Source organism: Chenopodium quinoa, unplaced genomic scaffold, assembly GCF_001683475.1.
Source record: "Chenopodium quinoa cultivar QQ74 unplaced genomic scaffold, ASM168347v1, whole genome shotgun sequence".
NCBI lineage: Eukaryota > Viridiplantae > Streptophyta > Magnoliopsida > Caryophyllales > Amaranthaceae > Chenopodium > Chenopodium quinoa.
In genome coordinates this window covers 3,273,547-3,296,215 of record NW_018743136.1, presented here as the reverse complement: position 1 = coordinate 3,296,215, position 22,669 = coordinate 3,273,547, and the positions used below count along the sequence as shown (strand labels likewise).

Genomic DNA, 22,669 nt, shown 5'->3' with positions numbered 1-22,669 from the left:
TAAAATTATTATTAATATTACACACTTTTTTTTAGTTATAAAATTAGTGTATTACAAATTATTATATCTACTATTTTATTTTACATATTTTTTTATATATAAAATAGTATAAAAGTATATAATATTGTTTTATAAAATATATAGATGTAAAATCCACCTCGCCCCATCACCCATGGCGGGTATGATTTTTATCCCCATCCCCGCCCCACCACCCACCAAACCAAGACTCATCCACGCCCTACTGGGGCGGGGATGGGGCTGATCTCCTACTTGGGCCCCACTGACATCCCTAATCACATACAAAAACTGTTTTTTTTTAGTTAATAGAAAGGATCACACTACTCATGTACAATAAGAATTTTATATTGTACACGCGTAGCGTCTACCTCTTACTTGCAATAAAATAAAGTGAAATATGTTGATAGTTTTATATATAAAAAAATATATCATTTGTTTATTTTTGCAAATGTTATTAAGCATCAAAATTTGTCAGGGGTACGGTACATTGTTCATTCAAAGCACTACAGAAATATACAATGCATTTATTGAATTTTTAAGGGTATGCGGAACAATTATCTTTTTATTTTTATATTTTCTTTCTTTCTTTCTTTCTTTTTTTTTTGCATTTTGATTTTTTTTTTTTTTTCTGCCTTATATTTGTTGCACGTTTGATTTTGTTAAATTAATTTTGTCTTTCAAATTAAACTTCATTTAAATGTGGATTTTGTTGTGTTGTGCATTAAATTAATCAATTGTATTGAAGAAATTCAAACTACAATATCTTATTTTATATTTTGTAATTATCTTATTTTAGATTAAATAAATTACACTTAACTAACTTCTACTTTTTATTTATAACTTTAATTTATACATTATATTTTATCACGTTCACTTTTTTAAAATATTCCTAATTAGGGGTGAAATTTTTGTAGGAGTTTATAGGTACTATAAAGCGAAAAACATGAATCATATTCATAAAGCACCTAATTTCAAGATCGGATGCATAACACACAAGACACAAAATCATACCTTTGAAGTGTGAATTCCATGTAGCTATCCGACATGCAAATCAGGGAAAGAATAGGGCCCCAAGCGTTGCTCCTCTACTTAATCCACGAGCTTCAAACGAGCCGTCCACCAATACTAGATTGGTCGAGTGAAAGAGGAAAACCGCGATCACCACCTTTATTGGAATAACCGACGACCACGAACCACCACAACCATAAACCACCACAACCGGCGCCAAAGAGGAGAGAGTGTGTCGTGTGTGTGTGTGTGTGTGTGTGTGTGTGAGGGAGAGAGAGAGAGGGGGGGTTTGGTCTCGTGTTTGCTAATTAGGGTTTGATCAAACTGATCACTGAATTGCATAACTGAAAACCCTAGGCACTTAGTCTATTTATAATCACATTATAATTAGACTAAGTCACGAAGCCCAAAACCCTCCATCTCACTCCATATGACCGCCCATAATAGGGGTTGAGGCCCATCATGGGCCTCGTCCTCTTGTGCTTGATCTAGGCCCTTTGTGTGACCTTATAGGATCCGTCCAAGTGGGATTTGGCCTAATTTAGTAGCCCAAAGATTATTGTACCTCTAGCTATGATATAACGACGACCCAAATGTACGAACTTAATTATCTCCATAATTTGATCCATTTATATATCTAGTAATTGTACATGACGAAGACATAAATCCTTCAATCTCCCACTTGTCTGAGACAAGTGTGCAATATTCAAATTCCTTAAGTCAATGTGTGTTGATTTGATAATATGATTGCATCACATGTCGAGATCATATTAATCTATAAATCGTTTCTTGAAATCTGAGTTTGAATTACAAAACCAAATGATTACTGAGTAATGCATTTGAATGCGGCCACATATTTCCTAAATTCTTCCTCTTCAAGCGACCATGACACATTCCCTAATTTAATATGTAGACGCAATCCAATCTTGCAGCAACAAAGCTCCCTCTCAATTTTTGAAGTAACCAAAAAACATCTTTTATAATCTCCAATTACGGATAGACGTTTGAATAAACCACAATTAAATCAATCATTGAATAGAATCAATGTTCCACTCATGTCAAAGGAATCCACTAACATATACGGAAGCTCTGTACTTGAACTTCAAAGTAGGTCAATAGTTCGATCATGCATTTTTTTATGCATATCCAAGTGATTGACCAAGCATCACTATGCCCCTATAGCCCATGAAATTGCGCTATCCAATCAATCTTACATGCTAATCAATTTATTGAAATCATTTATGTCCACTTTGATGATTTCGAACTAAGAACTTAAATAATATATGAATTTTGTTCACCTGTAGGGTTTCATTAACCAGGTCATCAACCTGATGAGCCCATCAATTCATAATTATTTTGGAAATTTTATTTAATTTCCAAAACCATAATTAAAAGAAATGAAATTACTGTTTAAACATAATTCTGCAAATTGACATATTACTTATGTAATATGTTTTCTCAAAACACACACAACTTAAATCATACAACTTGTTACAATCCAAGACTTTAATATGACTCTCATACTTTAGTCTGTGGAAGAGGTTTAATAAATGATATTCTCATTCATAATAAAACTCTTCAGATCACGACATCGTGCTTGTCATTTATCTCATAAATGAGGTGGTATCATATCTATTTGTTTGGATTTGTGATGTGACCCTGGTCCTTGTTTTGGCAAAGGTGTTCTTTTAGTCACAGGACAATTTGATCCAAACTTCCGCTTTAACTACTCTTACTGTAGCTAAAAAACATATTCAGACATTGAGTATGTGATAGCATTCTACTTTAAACTCTTCAAGCTCATTGTATTTCTCCATTCAGACATAAAATGCATCTAGCTCAACATCTAAAATCATCTTGGCTGTTTGGAAACTTGCATCTGTATAACCTTTTGACAACTTGTTCACTTTTGCCACCATAAACTAGAAACATTCCTTTAGTGATTCTCAAGTACTTAAGGATTTGTTCTTAGTAACTTTCAATATGCTTATTTTGAATTTACTTGAAACCTGCTACACATGCACAAGTCATATGTAACATCTTGCTTAGTACATATCATGGACATATAATGGACCCTTTTACAAAAGTATAAGGTACACTATCCATACGACTCAACTCCACTTTGAAGGCATTGAGTTTTACTGAGCGTAATACCATAAAACATGGGAAGCCATCCTCTCTTAGAGTCTTGCTTCATGAACTTGTCAAGAACCTTATCAACATATATAAGACTCTCAATGTTGTCCAATCATTCTTCAAGATTCATTTCATGGATCTTGATTCCCAATATGCACTCAATATCTCCTAAGTCTTTCATATGGAAACAACTCTTTTACCACTCCTTGACTTATTCAAGCATTGATATGTCATTTCATATGAATTATATGTCATCTACATACAAGACTAAGAAGACCAATTGCTCCCACTAAACTTCTTGTCTCTATAAGATTCCTTTTTCATTCTTTGAGGAAATCAAACTATTTGACTGCCTAATCAAAACGAATGTTCCAACCCCCTGATGCTCACTTCAACCTATAAATGAATTTTCTAAAGTCTGCAAAACTTTATATGATTTTTGGATCTCAAAACCCTTAGGTTGTATCATATACATATCCTCCATCAAGAACATTTCAAGAAGATGATTTTGATATCCAATGCTAAACTTCGTAATCGAAATTCAGCAAACACTAGAAGAATCCAAATAGGCTTACGCATCTATAATAGGTTTGACCCCATTTGTAAGACTATCATGGACTAACATATCTGTAGACACCTAAAAATGTCTCCCCAAAACCAAACCCGATGATGAACAACCTTTCACCGCCATTATTGGTCAGGTTTAGTATTTAATCTTGGAGTGCTTAAATCCATATTTTCATTTCATAAACCAACACAAATTCTATCCCATTTCCCCAAACCATAATTTATTTTCCTCTTTTCGTGCCTTTAACCCCAAAATAATTCATTTCGTATCCTTTAAAATCATTCATTTCGTGTCCTTTTTATAAAACGTTTAATCCATTTTATTTTGTTCCGTAATATGGGTCTAATGATTTAATAGTTGGATGGGGTTTGAAAAGAGCTTTCCAAAGATATATTATAAGCCCAAATTCGATTTATAACGAATAAGTTATGGCCAAAATATTAAACCGAGCCCAAACCGAACCTAAGCCCACCTTACCTACGACCTAATGATCATGTGGAGGGTCCAAATTATTTAATCCCATTTCTAAACCAATTAGGATTAAATATAAGCTTCTATAAGTTTCTAAAAGATCCTAATTATCCTTTTTGAAAAGATAAGATTAAATAGTTTGAAAGTGAATAAAACTCCTTTTTTTGAAAATCCTATTTCTATCCGAATTGAAAGACGTTCAAAGATAGACAGATATTATTTTCGTGCCTCATATTTTTTATCGAAATTTTATATGGTTGGATAGCTCTTGAAATTATCTTTCCAATGATGTATTATAATATCAATTCCGAGCTATAACGGAAAAGATATGAATAAAATGTCAAACTCTATCCAAAACTGACATCGTCTCACTATTTCGGCCATATCTTTTATTCTAAAAAATATTTTAGTCTTATTCTAATTGGTTTAGAAAGTAGACTTCAAGAGATTTTCAACAATATCTTATTCATCTTATTCCGATTTCTGGATCAAAAGATATGATAAAAACAAAAATTGCAAAAACTGTTGTCTATCGCAAGAGTTTTAATCCGATTCGAACTCGATCTTTTCTTGATTCTTCGACCCTCTTTTTTCTCTATAAATAGAGGTCATGTCTCCCCTTTTTTAAAACATAAACAAGCTTGATCATAAAATCATTCTTTTCTCCCTCTTTAGCCTAAACACTAGCCTCCCCATTCTTTCAGTATTTCTTCCTTTAAGCACTCCAAGGAGTCCATACAATACTTGAAGTTCTATACTTACCAAGGCGTGATAGGTAGAATTAACTGAGGGTTTGGACCAAATTAACTCTACTTTTTATTTAATTTAATTTAATTTCCATTTGATTTATTTTTATTAAAGTTACTAATAGTTTATTCATGATGTAGCAATTCAAGGAAACGCGGAAAGTGAGTAGTTAATCATTTAATTACTCTTATTTTATTTTATATTGTTAGTATCATGATTAGGTTATTTTATATTTAATTTGACTGACGATATTATTGTTAAATTGCTTCCAATATTAATGTTTATTCTATTATTTATTGATCACCATATTGCATGTTTAAAGGAAATATGTAATTGAAAATCACGCCTAATAAGATAGTTTGGACAACCGGTTTAGGTTCCTTTTTAATCTTATTGTTTGATCAAGTGGTCACAAATATTTTAGAATTATGTGTTGCATTAATATTCAACCAATTTAGCTTAATTATAGTTTGGAACGAATTGAATATTTTGTTTGTATGCCTTTGAGATTGCAGGAATCACTTTTCACTATAAGAATCGAGTGGAGGCCAATACGGGCGAATGTGACTCCATGACTCACTTCGTACCATCATCCCCGATCCTCCTTTTGTGGTTCCGAACCATATGGAGTTAGTAATCTCATGGATTATGAATGGGGTGTAACCTTCACGGGTCAATCGTTGTTGCCTATCGTTGTCCCTTTATCGTGGTTGCCTTTTATGATCCGTGAACGGTTTACAAGTTCCTTAAAAACTTGTTGGCAGCTCCCTACTTTCCTTGTCCCTAATCGTATATGTTAATTCACACTTCCTATGAGTGCCAAGCATATTCACTCATGCTTTTAACGTAGGCGCACTTCGAGCGACACCTACAATATCTTTACAGACATGAAGTCCATTCTATATTTCATGGCCTTAAGCCACTTATTGAGTTGACACTTACCCAAAGCTTGCTTGTAGGAAATGGGTTCTAACCATTCCAATAGAAAAAATTTAGAATCCACCTTTTCTCATAATTTCAACAAACTGTTTGTTTTGATCCTAAGTACCTACAATAGGAATGAGAAACAATAGAAAACCCAAAATAAAGAAATAGAAAACTATACTAGGAAAAGAAAATTCACCACCCCAAAAAGATGTTTTTGTCCTTCCTAAATGGCTCGGTCGCGATCTTGGGAGACAAGAGTCAAATTCTAAATAAAGCATACAATAGTCAAGGATCCACGTGCGCTCATGCAAAATATGTAGAAGGCTTGAAAAGAATGAAACCTCACATGGTTGTAGCAATAACTCACTATTAGTTTAAAATTCAACAAAAGGGAGCAATTTCAAATTTTTAAAAACAATTAGAATCTGGCTTCAAGGTCCCAAAAGTTCTAAAAACACTACCTTAGCCTACTCTATCCTATAATCAACCAAAGATACTCTCAAACCGTACACTCCGTTACCATTTAAGAAGAAAAACATTCAACTACACAAGTTCAAGGGTATTATGTCCAAAGCAAGCTAGAACAAAACAAAACACGTTGCAAATTTGCCTTGATAGAAACAATTTTATTTTTTTTGGAGTTTTTCAAAATAAAAGAACATGGAAATGCATATACAAATATGCATGACATATATGAATCCATACCCCACCAAACATGATAGAATACCCTCCCCCAAGCTTGAATGAGACAACATACTCAAACATAAATCAAATAATCCATGGGAGGGGAAAAAGGAAGAAATATATCCAACAAACCAACACATGTCCAAAAAATCACCAACCCTTAGAGAAAGAGCAAGGAAGATATTATCAGATGTTGGTGGGTGTAAATACCCACAAATAAATGACCCAACTTAAACCTTTCAAAGCCAATTTCCTCTAGAATTGAATCATGTTTTCCATATGATAGAAATTGTGGTGCCAAACTTCCTTGATTCTTGATCCAAACCAATGCACCAAAGTATATCAAGTTATGTACCTGGCAAAAGGCACACAAACATTTCCATGAGAGAAAATCTATTCTAAAAAGAAAAGAAAAGAAAGTGAAAGCAATAAAACACGGGTTGCTTCTCGAGAAAGGCTTGCTTAAGGTCCAAGCTTGACCGCTCTAGTAAATAATATTGCAACGAACGCAAGAGCTTGTCAAATGCACTGCTACACATCTCATAGGAAAGTAAGTATTCACATGACAAAATGAAGGCATGTAACAAGCTAAGTGCACACATATGAGGTTGAGAAGAGGTATGCTAAAAAGGGGAAGAAGAGAAGGGAAAAACAAGAATGTAAGAAAAAAGAAGAGAAATAAAAGAAAAACAAGAAGGAATTCTCTTCTCAACAAAATATTTTTGGTTGGAAATCTCACCATTATCTTCAAAAGTCATCAAATGAGGCACTTGGGGGACTAAAGGCTCATCAAGAGGAGGGAATATGATAAAAACAGGTAATGACATGGGATAAGAGGAAACAAGATCTAACTTTCTTGAAAATGAGGTGTAAGGTGAAGGAATAGGAATTGCTTACTCACTTACACCACTATCCATTGAAACACAATCTCTCTTATCCAATTCACTCACATCCAAAGGGCTCTCCTCCAAATCATCATTATTCAAATTAAGCTCATTCTCAATCACATTCTCCTCATAGACTTCACACCCCAAATGAACTCTCAAAAGCTTCAAATCATCATCAAGGTTCAAAGAAAGCTCATCAAAGGGTTGAGGGTCGAACTTAGGAGGTAGCTCAAGATAAACATGAGAAGTACAATCTCCCTCTAAAAAGTCCTCATCCTTCTTGATGGTGGAAAATGTAGAAAAGAAGGGGTCATCAAAGGTGAAAGAGGAAGGCAATGGTTGAAGATTTAAGATAGGAGTTGGAGATTCAACCTCACCAAACACTTCACTCTCATCTTCATAATCATCAAAAGTAAGCTCTACCTCCTCAACCCTCTCATGTTGAACCTCGTCTATATCAAAATCATTTAAGCTCAAAGACTAACCCTCAAAGCAACCACGGTTATCATGTAAAGGAGATCTGGTGGAAGAAGATTGGTTTTCAAAAATAAAATGGAGGAATGAAATCATAATCAAGGGAAGTGGGTGGGGAATTGACTCATTAATTGGTTTTTCAACACTCAAAATCTCTTGGTCCTCACCACCCTCAAACATCCAATCTCCCATGGAAACTACTTCATCCTCCTCATCATCCCTCTCTCTCCTCACAACTTCTCCACTCTTAAAAAATTTTAATGTCCCATTCTTCATTACTTGAATTACCATCTCCTCAACATTAAGAAAAGCAAAAAAATTTAGTTTTTTTTCAACTCCATCTAAAGGCTCAATGGAATGAAATTTAAATTGGAAAGGAGGTTCAAAATGCAAACTCTCTTTAGGAACATCCATCTCTACACCCTTTTCCTCACTCATAGGCTCTCTAACATTCTCCTCACACACTTTGGATCTCTCAAAACGATCATCGTCATCATCTTCCATATCTAACAAAGTTGTAGAAACTTTATTTACATTCAACATTGATGACAATTGACTTTTCATCTCATCATTTCTCCTACAATCTTCCTCATTTTTCTCTTCTATCCTTTTCAACATTTCCATTTCGATAATCTCAAAATATCTCATCTCATTTGGCTCCAAATTAGAATTCATCTCCAATTCTTTAAAGGAACCACTAATTTGATTATGAGGAGACTCAAAGCTAGACTCTAAAGATTGGAAAGATGAAGAGCATTGTGGAGTATCACTACTACAAAAATTGGCAAACAGATTCGTTAAAATATGCCTGAGAGACCGCCTCACAATAAGTCTCTATCTCAGGGGTCTATTTGATAAAGAGACCCGTTCGTTAGAGGGGTCTGTTTTTTAGGACAAAGAGACCCGTGGTAAGTGAAAGAAGGTCTGCTTAATATGTTATGAAATAAATAGTTAAGAAGAAAAACATACCTGTTATTTGAGGTAGGGGTCTATTTGGTGGGTATCTAACAGACCTACTATGTCAAATAACGGGTCTCTTTATTCTCCAACTTTTTAAAAAAAAAAAATATTTTTGTTTTTTATTTGGTGTGGGCAGGTTCGCATTTGAATTTTGAAACTTTTGTTTATTTGCAATATAAAAACTGGCGGATTAATCAATGAATTATAAGTTACAGTTTATGACCACAGAAATAACAATGAATTAAAAAAATTGATGTGATACAAAAAAAAAATTATCCAACATAATATGCAACAAAAAAAATGAATTTACTGAAATTTACAATTATAAATTTATAATTACATTAATAAAGACTTGAATACTACATTTTCCATCTCCTTTTGATTGAGCATTTCTTGTGACGAAATCACGCAAATCTGATAAAAAAAAATAAGACAAATTTCTCTTAATGAAATTATATGAAACTATTCAAAAAGAAAAAAAAAATATATTATATGAAAGCTATAGTAGTACTCGTATAATTATATTGGTGACAACCGAAACTCTATTAAACTTATAACCAACATAATTACCCAGATCTCTGTCAAAAACAAAAAAAAAAAGGAAAAATTTCCCGAAATAATCTCACCTTTGGGCCGTCCGCCCAAAATAATCTCACCTTTGAATTATTTTTAAATAATCCGACCTTTATATCCAATCCGCTCAAAATGATTCCGGATGACCAGTAACCGGTTAAAGAGGTAATTTTTTTTTTTAAGTTTAATTAACAAGTGTCACAACTTGATTCGTCCAAAATTTAAAAATAATTAATTAAAAAAAAGTAAAAGCAAATTAAAAAAAAAAAAAAAAACCACCACCTAAACCACACCACAGCCACCACTATCCCCACCACCACAAAAACCCAGACCTAATAATTACAACCTCACCCAGACCGGAAGCCACTGCCCCACCCAAACCCGAATCCGCCGCCGCCTTGAAACCGACTGATATCCCAAACCAACCCCAAAGCCCCTTCGAAAATCGAAACCCACACCAGACCTGATGAATTGAGGTCGCGCAGCCTAAATTGAGGTAGGGGAAGACGACGTGGCCGTAAAAGGGACAGGAAACGGGAGCGCGGCCGTTAAAAGGGACGGGGAACGAGGGGTGCGGCCATAAAAGGGACGGGGAACGGGGAGGGGGGCTGGGATCGTGCTGGTGAGGGAGGTTGGTTGGTAATTTCGTGAGGGAAGGAAGGAGATGGTGGTTTCGTGAGGGAAGGAAGCGGGTTGTTCAGGGGAGGGGGTTCAGGCCGGCGCGCCGAGGTTAGGGGTCTGGGTGACCGGAGCCACTCGGCTGGGGTGTTAGGGGTGGCGGGGAAGGCTTGGGCTGGTGGTGGTATTTAAATTATTATTAATTTTATTTAATTTTTTTATTACAAAAACATTTAACTTTTTTTAAAATTAATATTATTTTATTTTTATTTTTTGACAAATCTCATAGCGACACACGTCAAGTAACTTGTTATAATAGGTTACATTGGGACCATTTTAAACGGATTGTTTATAAAGGTCGGATTATTTAAAAATAATCCAAAAGTGTGATTATTCCGGGCAATTTTTCCAAAAAAAAAAAAAAAAAAAAAAAAAAATGATTACCCAGATGAGCATAATAAGACAATGTAGAAAAACACCAGTTGAAGCGCACTCAACACCGACAACGGGGCGATTCATCTTCCTCAATCTATTAACCTGACTAACCAAAACAACCATACCCAAATCCTTAAAACTACCAGTGTGACTATTCCCACAATGTTTAACCCACAAATCAAACATACCCAGAAACTATTTTCCAACCTTTCAGCCCAAAACAGATTAGAGTTACCTTCGAAAGCCGAGGGATGTCATTCTCACCAATCTCATGAAGAACCCATTTTTCCTTCGACCAAACACCAGACCCATAAGGCCAATTCTTCTTCCCAACTCGCGAATCGAAAAGTGGATTTCCAATAACGTCTAACAATCCGCCGGAGCGAGAGCGGGAAACGATCTCATTGAGGGAGTAGGACTTGGTGGCGTCGGGTGGCGCGTTGAAGAAAAAAAATTAATAATGAAAATAATCTGAAAAATAGAGTACCAAAAAAAAGATAGAGGGTGAAAATAATCTGAAAAATAATCAACTAATTAACAACATACTACATAGAAAACCAATTACTTCTAACCTTGTGATAAGATGATAGAATGTATAGAGTAAAATTCAGAGAGTGATAACCGGAAGAAAAAAGCAAATGAAATTAGAGTTAGTAGATGAGAAAAAATTCAGAAATTAAGAACGAAATTCATAACAAAACTCAAAGAATTCTTTGAGAAATAAATTTAAATTGACAAACTTTAATTTTCTATGAGAAAGTGACGGCGGATTCATCAGGAGGATGAAGGATTTACTTTGAGGTTAGGCTTGGTTAGGGCGGAGGTTTTTAAGTGAGAGAACATGTGAATGAGTTTAAAGGGAAATATATTAGTATAAAAAATAGTACCGAATAATAAGAGTAGGGGCACTGCAATTTGGGGAGAAAGGGTTCAAGACCCGGTATAACTAATATAAGATCTCTTACAGCAAACAGATCCGTTAGTTAAATAACGAATCTTTAATTGGGGGTCATTTTTCCAAGTTTTGTAGTAGTGTATCATGGGGAAATGAATCATGTGCAAGCATGTGGGGATCAACATTAGAGATATGAGTGGCATCATCAAAATCGGGAATGGGGGCACAATTAGGCATGCAAGATTCATCATACATGGAACATGGAACATCACAATTATCAATAGAAAAATTTGAATAACTATGACCATGATCATAGGTATCTCTAACAAACCATACATAAAAGTTCCAAGCATCATTGATTGACAATGCTCGAAATCTACCATTAAACATGCTTTCAATAATGTCTCTAGTTTGCTCATTCAAACCATGATAACAAATCTCACAACCTCCCAAAGATCACAACCATTGTAACTAATGAAGTTCTCTAGCTTATTAAAGTACACCCAAAACGGCTCATTCTCAAATTGAGGAAACGGGATATTTGCCATTTTTTTCAAAACAAGCAAAAATCAAAATAAAAGAAGAGTATATAAAAAGACCTAGACTCAAGCAATAATAAAAAACACTCAAACATAGACGTCGTTCCCCGGCAACGGCGCCATTTTGACAAGGGGAAAAACTAGGTCGTTGACTAAACCTCCCTAAGTCATACAAATTTATAAACACTTAACAAACCTAAATACAAGTACAGAGGTAATTCAAGGGTCGAACCCAAAGGAACGGTTAAGTTCAAGCGCTCTCAATTGTGCGCCTAAGCTAGGTCGAAGTCGAAGGGGAAGAACTAAAACTAACAACTAACAAACAAACAAACAACCAACAAATAAAGCACTAGGGAATGAGGATCAACAAGTAATCAAGACAATTACAACAACTTGGAAAGAACATGCCAATCAAAGGTTGTGAAGACTAATGATAAGAGCTATCAATTGGAATCAAAGAGCTATCTCCTAATCGTTAAGCTAGATGTCTCTACGAATAACAAACTAGAAGAATCACAATCCAAACAAATCGATAATTGTAATTTCTAAATCAATTGGTCGTGTCATTAGCAATTATAATGCAATCTAGCATAATTCTCAATGCCTAACAGAATTACACACATGCAAACTTACATTAATCACTTTAATCTCAACAATCAATCAACACAATTCCCAAATTAATCAAAATCAATCAATCATACAAGTTCACCCAATCCCTAGCTAAACAACTACTCAAGCATCATCATCTAATAAACAAACAACTAAGAAAGCAAGAATCAACAAAATATCAAGAGCAACTACACTAATCAAGATCAAACATTCAAATCAAACCAAACATACATGAAATTATATAATGTAATAAAATGAGATAGAGTTAGAACTCCTCATTGATTGATTATGGAGATGTTCAATACAATTGTCACCTTGAATCTTCAATCTCTCAAATCCCCAATGAAATACTTCACTTTCTCTCTCTAAATCTACTCCTAAAACTAACCCTAGATTTAGAGAGAGAAGCTCTCAACTAAGCTAAAATTATGATCAAAATTATGTTTTAAACTTCACAAACATCGGCTGAAAAAGGCATTTATAAGAGGTGCGGAAAACGAAATCGAGCGAAGTCGGAAACAGGGAGGAGCGCCCGCGCGGGCAGAGGTGCGCGCCCGTGCATGGGATGTGCATGCCCGTGCATGGGATGTGCACGCCCGTGCACATGGGCAGCGCGCCCGCGTGGCAGGTCAGCGCACCTGCGCGAGTGGGTTTCACACCCGCGCTCTTCTGGGTTTCTTCGACTTCTTCACCACTTCGTGCGCTCACAAATGGGTCTTCGAGTGCACGCAACATGATGATGATAGACACTAAGCATGTCAGGTTCAAATGGACTCTACGGTGGGTTTAACACTATCTTTCATGAGAGCACGACTTGAGAGCGTAAGAGCTAGAACTTGGAGCATCCATTTCCTTGCATCTTGAGATTTCCCAATGCTATGAGCTTACTTCAAAAGCATCTTCCAACTTAGAAAACCACCAATATCGAGACCCGAACCTCGTATAATACCTACAACCAAGAAAAGAGGAGAAATAAAGGAGAAAACACAAGAAAAACCATAACAACACAAAACAAGAGAGAAAAGGGAAGTAAAGAGAAAATGCATAAAACTAATAAGCATTTATTAAGAAAGAAATCTACGAAAAGAAGGTAAAAACAACCTATAATTTTTTTTTCACTATTATATACTTGTATGTGCAATAAAAATATCAAATGATTACATATAATAATAATAATAATAATAATAATAATAATAATAATAATAATAATAATAATAATATAATAATAATAATAATATAATAATAATAATTATTATTATTATTATTAAAATAAGACAATTAATCAAACAATTAAGGGCAAGCCTACGCATCCTTCTAAGGTCATATATAGCTAAAGGTTTCAAAATTAAAAAAAAAAAAAAAAATTATACTAAGCCACATTTTTCAGATTTTATATGTGCAAATTTTTGGATGTGGAAGATGCAATATGTGTGTGGTGATGAGGTTGATTCATCATGTGATAAAATTTAGTAGGTGATGAGACAAGATAATTTCATATTTTTTATTCTCCATGAGAGAAAGAAAAATATGAGAACCAATATTTACATACAAAATAAAACAACAGCAACTTTTTGGTGCACCAGGCCACACTGTGTGGCAGGGTTTACCTGAGTTATTTTTGTTAAAGGTTACCCGAGTTATTCAGTCAAGGGTTCTCGAGTTACTCGGTTAGGGGTTACTTGCGGGGTTCGAATAGGGGTTACTCGAGGGTTTCACACGGTACTAGGGTTACTTGAGGGTTACTCGAAGGTTTCACTCGGTACTAGGGTTACTTGAGGGTTACTCGGTCAGGGGTTACTCGAGTTACTCGGTCAGGGGTTACCTGAGTTACTAAGTTAGGATTATGTAAGGATTTCGGTCACGGGTTACATACTCGAGTAATTTGGTTACGGGTTATTTAGGAGTTAGGGGTAATTCGAGGGGTTACTTGAGGGGTTCGGTCATGGATTACTCGAGGGGTTACTTGAGGAGTGACTCAGTTAGTGGTTACTTGAGGAGTTACTCGGTTAGGAGTTACTCGAGTAACCCCTGACTGAGTAACTTGAGTAACTCCGACAACTCGAGTAACCCCTGACCGCGTGAGTAACTTAAGTAGCATCCGTCGCACAATACAACAGGCCGCATACAAAAAATTGGGATAAACATATCAATTTCTATAAAAAGATGTGACTATATTCATGCTATATGTGGATATAAAAATTCCTATTTTTAGAAGTTGCATGTTAAATTTCAAGTGTTTTAGAGGCCATAGAGAAAAAGATATGACATGAGTCTTTTTTAAGAGGTTTCTATAAAAAGATGTAACTGTATTCATGCCAGTCACACGTAAATTTAAGAATAAAAAAGTTGTCTTTAAAGTAGATATCATTATTTTAAGAGGTTAAAAATGCATGATTAAGACATATATGTAAGTAAATACATTATCACTCATTAAATCATTTTACCTTTAAAATTTTGTGAAATGAATATAAGTAATAAGATAAGTAAGCTGTGCATCGCACGGGTGCTATGCTAGCTTCTCCTAAAATTCCGCACATGGAGATATGAAGCAACTAAGTAAAACCGAAGAAAGTATATCCTATAATTTGGTAAACAAACTAATATGTCAATCCTATGAATTTTTATTTGTCCCATTTTAACAAAAAACACGAGATTTAATCAAATAAAACAATATATAATTAAACAATGTATAATCAACCTAAATTTTTGATTTTTTAGGCGTCTAATAAACTAATAAATAATTGTTTAAATAATTAAATAAGGCCAACAATTATTAAATACTACAGTACATATTATTTTCTACATGGGCACTACCAACCAAAATAATTAATATGTTTATGTTTTGTTAGTATATCACACGTTCCTTGTGAAACAATGAAGTATATATATCCCTTTTTCACCGTGTCAATCTAATCTAAAACCTTACTTTGTTTTAATATTATCAAAAAATTAAAATTATTTATCCTTTTTTTTTTTAATTTTTTACCATATCTTGGTCAAAAAAAGACATCAAACAAAATCCTTACCATTCAAATCCATTAGTTACGGAGTTATTACTACAGATGTTAAAAACCAAAAAATAATTATTTTACAACCTTTTTTGAGCTAATTGATTCCCAGATACTTTTCCAGATTTTGCCCCAATCCTTTAAAAAGGAAGGGGCCAAAATTCCTAATTCTCCAAATCTGGGCAATCAATTTCATTTCATTTCCTTCAAATCACACACAACTGTAAAAAAAAAGTTAATTACCCCATTTTTATTTTTAATTTATTCTTTTTTCTGGGTTTATGGGCTTTGATTTAAATTTTAAAATTTAAATTCATTCCCAGATGTCATTCACCTAGGTATTTTCTAGGGCACTTTCTTTGTTTTATTTCCTATTAAAAAATTATTTTTAAATAAAAGTTGGTTGTTCTTATTCTTATTAGTAGGTGGAAAAGGTTTGATTGAATTGATTGTTTTATTTATGATTTTGTCGGAACACTCCGGCTTTTCTGTTTTCCATCCATCGTTTTCATCCTTTCGTGGGAGTTGCTCTATATATATATATATTTTTTTTTTCTAAATCCTGATTTCGACTTAATTTCGGCAATTAGCATTCAAATAAATCGTGTTTTTCTTTATATCCGAATGTGTATTTGTATCGTCCGAGCCTAAAACTACTTTGAATAAAAATAGCTCGTAAGAGAAAGTGGTGTGATTGTCCTAAAAGAAAAAAAAAAAAAAAAAAAAAAACAAAATTTGATTGTAAAGAGAAGAGGGGGAAGAGAATACTTGGAATCAAAGACGTGTTGAGCTGTCTGTTACTACCTTACCACCACCATACCTGTCTATGACTTTCCCTACGCCGCTCTCTCTCTCTCCTCTCTTCGTCATCTCCTTGCTATATTTTTCCTGCCAAAATCATCTCTCTTCAAATGCCAAATTTATTCTTTGTCTTTTAATTACCTCCCAAATTTCCTCATCTTCCAAATCTTACTTTCCATTACATTTTTTTTGTCCCATTTTTGTTGTTTGTTCTTGTTCATTTCCCCTTGAAATCGTTACAATGCCTTCGATGTTGTAGCATAACCATTACTACTACATTATCTATTGTATTTGTGTAAGTTAATTCGAACCGAACTCGAGAATAACAGGAGTGAAAAAACAAGATGGTACCATGGTGGGGCGGAGGAGCAAAGGACAACCAAAAGCTACACAGAGGAACACCAGTTGTAATCAAAATGGAGAACCCAAATTGGTCGATCTCAGAGATCGAGAACCCATCTTCTGATGAAGACGATTTCATGCCTAAGAAATCTAGAAAATTTCGAGGAAAAAATGCTAAACAACTCACCTGGGTTCTACTCCTTAAAGCACACCGTGCTGCTGGTTGCCTCTCGTCCCTCGCTTCCGCTGTCGGCCGTCGAGTCAAGTCTGGCCGCACCGACTCCACCGACTCACTTCGGACCGAGAACTCCGCTGTTCGTTCTCGTCTTCACACCTTCATTCGGATTTTCTTAGCTATGTCGTTGATCCTTCTCTGTGTTGAGGTTGCTGCATACTTGAAGGGCTGGCATTTGGCAGATTCCGCACTATATTTTGATCACATTGTTATGAATGGAAATGCCGTTTTCGGGTTCGGCTTTCGGGGTTTCTTCGGATGGATGTATAATATGTGGGTTTTGATTAGGGTTGGGTACCTTGCTCCTCCTCTTCAATGGCTTACTAACTTCTGCATTGTTTTGTTTCTCATCCAATCTTTGGATAGACTTGTGTTATGTTTAGGATGTTTTTGGATCCGCTTTCGGAAGATCAAACCTGTCCCTAAAATTGATTCTATCATGGATGTGGAGGGCGGCGAGGGTGGTGGGTACTTCCCCATGGTTCTTGTTCAGATTCCTATGTGCAATGAGAAAGAGGTACAGCTTGTAAATTTGATAATTAACCCTGCCAATTGAGCTTATCTTTGATTTAGTTCAGTGTTTGATTCGTGTATGTTGTGTTGTGTTGTTTGGTTGGATTATTAGGTTTATCAGCAATCTATAGGTGCAGTGTGTAACTTAGATTGGCCAAAGTCGAAGATGTTAATTCAAGTTCTCGATGATTCGGATGATCCTACGGCTCAAATGTTGATTAGGGAGGAAGTTTATAAGTGGAAATCGGAGGGTGCTAATATCGTATACCGGCACCGGGTGATTCGAGATGGGTACAAAGCGGGCAATCTTAAGTCCGCTATGAATTGCAGCTCGGTTAAGGATTACGAATTTGTTGCCATTTTTGATGCTGATTTTCAACCTACTCCTGATTTCCTTAAGCGGACTGTCATCCATTTTAAGGTAATTTATCGTTTTTTATTGGTTTAAATATAACTATGATTGTTTATTTGACTCCGAATTACCATTAGTTAGGTGCATAGATGAATGTAATAATGTATGATGAACAAAAGTAGTTGTGTTCTGTTATTATTGGTTTGAATTACGGAGTGTGAGAAATGAAAATTTGTGTAGAGGGTTAATGTGGGTGTTTGATGAAATGGAACAGGATAATGAAGAAGTGGGGTTAGTGCAAGCAAGGTGGTCATTTGTGAACAAGGATGAGAATTTACTAACAAGGTTGCAAAACATAAACTTGACATTCCACTTTGAGGTGGAGCAACAAGTGAATGGTAACTTTATCAACTTCTTCGGCTTTAATGGAACTGCCGGTGTGTGGAGAATTAAGGCGCTTGAGGAATCGGGTGGATGGTTGGAGAGAACGACTGTCGAGGACATGGACATTGCGGTTCGTGCACATCTTCAAGGCTGGAAATTTGTCTTCCTTAATGATGTTGAGGTATTCCCAATCCTGCCTTTTATTTCCTGTCCCTTTCTTACCAGTTGGATTCCCATCTGTTTTTCTTTAATTATCTTTGTGTCTCTTTTACTCAATTCATTTGTTAGCTGTGCTATAAAGACCAAGTCTTTTAGATTATTAACTTTAATGATTACTAAATGTATTTTGTTCTCTGGAATATAATTTTTGTAGTGCCAATGTGAATTACCGGAATCTTACGAAGCTTATAGAAAACAGCAACATAGATGGCACTCAGGGCCAATGCAGTTATTCCGTCTTTGTTTGCCCGACATTATCCACTCAAAGGTAACTTGAAGAAGAAAAACTTGAGTTTCACATGAATTGTATGAATTTGGAACATTAGTAGCATGAATTCAAATTGATATTCATCCCATGATTAATTTTCAGATATGCTTTTGGAAAAAGGCGAATATGATTTTCCTCTTTTTCCTCTTGAGGAAGTTGATTTTGCCGTTCTACTCTTTCACTCTTTTCTGTATCATCCTCCCAATGACCATGTTTATCCCCGAGGCAGAGCTCCCTGCTTGGGTTGTGTGCTACATTCCAGCCACCATGTCCTTTCTCAACATCCTTCCCGCCCCAAAATCCTTCCCATTTATTGTCCCATATCTTTTATTTGAGAATACTATGTCGATCACAAAGTTCAATGCCATGATCTCTGGTTTGTTTCAATTGGGTAGTGCATATGAGTGGGTTGTCACCAAGAAGTCAGGCCGTTCATCAGAAGGTGATCTTGTCTCTTTAGGTGAGAAAGAGCAAATCCTTGAAAGGGGCTCTTCAGAACCTACCATGGCAGCAATGAAAGAGGAACTACTAAAGCAAGAGCAGAAAAAGAAGAAAAAGAAGCACAATAGGATTTACATGAAGGAATTGTCCCTTGCGTTCCTTCTATTGACTGCTTCAGCTCGGAGTCTGCTCTCAGCTCAGGGCATCCACTTCTACTTCTTACTCTTTCAAGGGGTTTCATTCTTGCTGGTTGGTCTCGATTTGATTGGTGAACAGGTTGATTGATCAAAGTTGGACATTTACAGTTTAGGATTTTGTAGGGGATACAATGAACAGTATTAGTGCAACATAAATCAATGAGGGCAGAAGTGATTCTACAGGTAAAAAACCTTCGAGGCTGAAGAAAAGAGAAACCAGAGCATATAGCAAGTCTTGATTGTAGGAGATCCAAGAGGGATGAGAGTGAGGCTTCTTTTTAATTACCCCTGCCCTCAGGTTTCCGGGGCTTGTTCGCCCTATTGATGCAAGAGGTATGCAGGAGGAGTTTCAGTGATGATGCATGAATTCGTTATGGAACAAAGAATTCTAAAGTGCCCTTTCATATGTAAGAAAATTTGCCCATTTTTTAATTTACTTTGTAATTTATTGCCTTTCTCATTCCTTTAAGTTCTTTGAGGGCCTATTCTTTTGTAAGAAAAAATTGTGGCTCTAGTTTACATGAATGCACAATATTACAGTTGCGAAGGTGCAACAGCTCAAAATCATCATATTTGTCCTTTTACAACTACCTTCACCCATTCTAGCAATATTCTTTTTTTTTTTTTTCATTTTTTTTAGGGAATTCTAACAATATTCTTTAGTTCATCTTTTACTACCTTAGTTGCATGGTTTCCCTTTCGTTCACGTATAGTGGGGTGCAGGGGTGGTAGCGTGTTTCTCAGATATAGGTAAAATTGCTTACAAAGTCATTACCATCAGATTAATCAATGACCTTTTCACTAAACAAGTTGTGAGTCTTTAAACACTAGAAGTAGACCTGATAAAATTGACCCATATACCTGATTACTCAACCCGTGTATTGGAAAAAAATAATTTGTAACCTTTATGAAGTAGATTTAGTTTGGCTTACATGAAGCTTCTACTTGGTAGAACTTGAAAATAACTGATTTAGTATTTTCTTTCGATGTATTACAGCTGTAAGATACGGTAGAATTTAAACTAGAACCTTCAATCAAGCATTTTTTCAGAGCAATTCACATGCGTAGTGAGAATGAGTCCATTATTTTTGGCGTGACTGGCGATTCCCTTAACTAATAGTCCAAATTGGAGCTTATATGGAATTGTATACCCGTGGTTTTTGTCATCAAAATATGTTCAGAACCCAATCTTGTTGGGTTGGTTTGTCCGGTCAATTTTTTACCTAATCTTCCAGCTCTTTTCCAGTTATGTTGTTAGTTGCATCTTATTTGATGGTTTCACATATTCGAGTTGAATTCTTGGAAGCTAGACATGTCAAAAGCGTTGGTTGGGTCGGGCTTGGGTTCAAGAGTTTTTAGTTTAGGTCATTCTAGGTATGTAATGGGTTTGGGTCAAGTAATACACTATTACCTGAATATCTTAGCTTTAGGTCAATTCTTAGTCAATAAATGTTGATATGATTTTCTATTTTAATTATTAAATGTGAAATATTTTCTACGTTTTTTTTTAACTGCAACATTTAGACATTTATGCTTGTTTATGCATACTTTAGTCCATTAATGGGGTCCACTTATATGAGTTTTTACCTATGTTTGGATATATGTGCAATATACCAACAAGATTTTAGATAATACTCCCCTCATTTTTGAAAGTTTAATTAACATTTTTTACTATTAATAATTTCGGCTATGTGTAAATAATTTTTTTTTAAAAATTGAAATTTAAAAAATTTATCAGTAGAGGAATCTAATAAGACTAAACTTGTTAATTTCTTTTGATTGTATAAATCATAAAATGTGGTCAAAGTTATTTTATTTTGACCGCATGAATAATAAGTGAGTAGAACTTTCAGAAACGGAGATAGTACTTAGATAGTATTCGTATCATTAAACTTGTTAATGATATTATTAAGTGTCTAATGATGCACATATTAGTACAAATAAACATATAAATGGTACATATTGATGTATAGTCTAATAGACTAATAGTACTAACAACTTTCCATAGTACTAAATGTATTCATAATGGTACCACAAAAAATACCATTAGAATTTCTTAGTTTTTCTGTTCATACCTACCCGTGTGGTTTTTTTCTGGCCACTTTATTTTCAAAGTGATGTATAAAAAGACAATATTATATTAAGGGCCTGTTCTCATTGACTGAACTCAGCTGAGCTGAGCTGAACTGAACTGAAATGAATATTTTATAAGAGATTGAAATTAGGAGCTGAACTGAAATGAGAAGGAAATTAGGAGCTGAACTGAATTGAACTGAATTTTAACGTATGAGAACAGACCCTAAATATATGTTTACCCCAATTACTCACAATAAAATAGCCATTCAACTAACTAAATTATGTCCAAGTTAAAATAAATCATATGGATTATAAAATCAAACTAAAGGAATTAAATGAATTGTATTTAGAAAAGTTCTTAGGCTAGGTCAAACTTAGGGGTGTAAATGAACCAAGCTGATCAATAAATTACTTATGTTCGGGCTTGGTTGAAGCTCGTTCATGTACGTTTAATTAATAAATGAGCCGAGCTTGAACAAATTTTAAAGCTCATTTAATAAATTAGCTAGCTTGAGCACGAACATAAATATGCTCGTTCAGATAATTTCATAAACAACTCGTTTATTTATGTTAATGAACTACTTGTTTATTTATGTTCATGAATTATTTATTTAATTATAATTGTTAATTTAGTTATTAAATTAATAATTAAGATTCAATTATTATGCTAATTGTGAAACTTTCAAATATTAAAAGTACAAAACTCATTTATTGGAGAAGCTCGATTATTATTAATTTAGTTCATGAAAGGTTCGTTTAAATAAACGAGTTGTTCACGAACCGTTTGTGAACATATATTGTACTAAATGAGCTCAGCTTGAACAGAAATTTGAACTCGCTTGAAACTTCGGGATCGTGCTCGAATTCGCCTAAGTTAAATGAACTTGAACATGAACAAGCTAATACTCGGCTCGGCTCATTTACGCCCCTAGTCAAACTAGTTGGATCGGGTTTTACCCTATGTGAGTATTTGTTCCATGTTTGGGATTGGATGAATGAGGTTCCAAGGATTTTTCCCCCCCAAAGTCATTGTTTTTAATTTGGGACTTAGGTTAGGATTGAGTCAAAATTTGACAAGTTCTAGCTGAAATGATCAAACATTGTTTAGACTTTTTAGTCAATTGCCAAGTAAATTGATCCACCTAGCATTGGTTTTCAGTTCAAACCATAGTTTTTTTTTTTTTTTTTTTTTTTTTTTTGGCAGAGGTTAAAGCCATAGTTATAGAAACGTATAAGCATTGTAGGAACTTCCTTAAATTGGAGTCTTGAAGGATCGATATTAGT

General features: G+C 34.8%; 1 protein-coding gene and 1 long non-coding RNA gene across 2 annotated transcripts; one reads left to right on the top strand and one right to left on the bottom strand.

Moving 5' to 3' along the window:
- Window positions 1-9,167: 9,167 nt before the first annotated feature.
- Window positions 9,168-11,975, bottom strand: LOC110732069. The gene is made up of 3 exons (XR_002513429.1): window positions 11,079-11,975; window positions 10,742-10,977; window positions 9,168-9,294 (listed from the first exon to the last, which is right to left on the bottom strand). It is a non-coding gene; the product is annotated as an uncharacterized LOC110732069 (long non-coding RNA).
- Window positions 11,976-15,970: 3,995 nt separating this feature from the next.
- LOC110732068 (probable xyloglucan glycosyltransferase 12) lies at window positions 15,971-19,873 on the top strand. The gene is made up of 5 exons (XM_021911979.1): window positions 15,971-17,452; window positions 17,561-17,869; window positions 18,075-18,365; window positions 18,558-18,671; window positions 18,774-19,873. Exons 1-5 carry the CDS (start codon window positions 16,703-16,705, stop codon window positions 19,395-19,397), a joined length of 2,088 nt encoding a protein of 695 aa, XP_021767671.1. The 5' UTR covers window positions 15,971-16,702; the 3' UTR covers window positions 19,398-19,873.
- The last annotated feature ends 2,796 nt before the right edge of the window (window positions 19,874-22,669 follow it).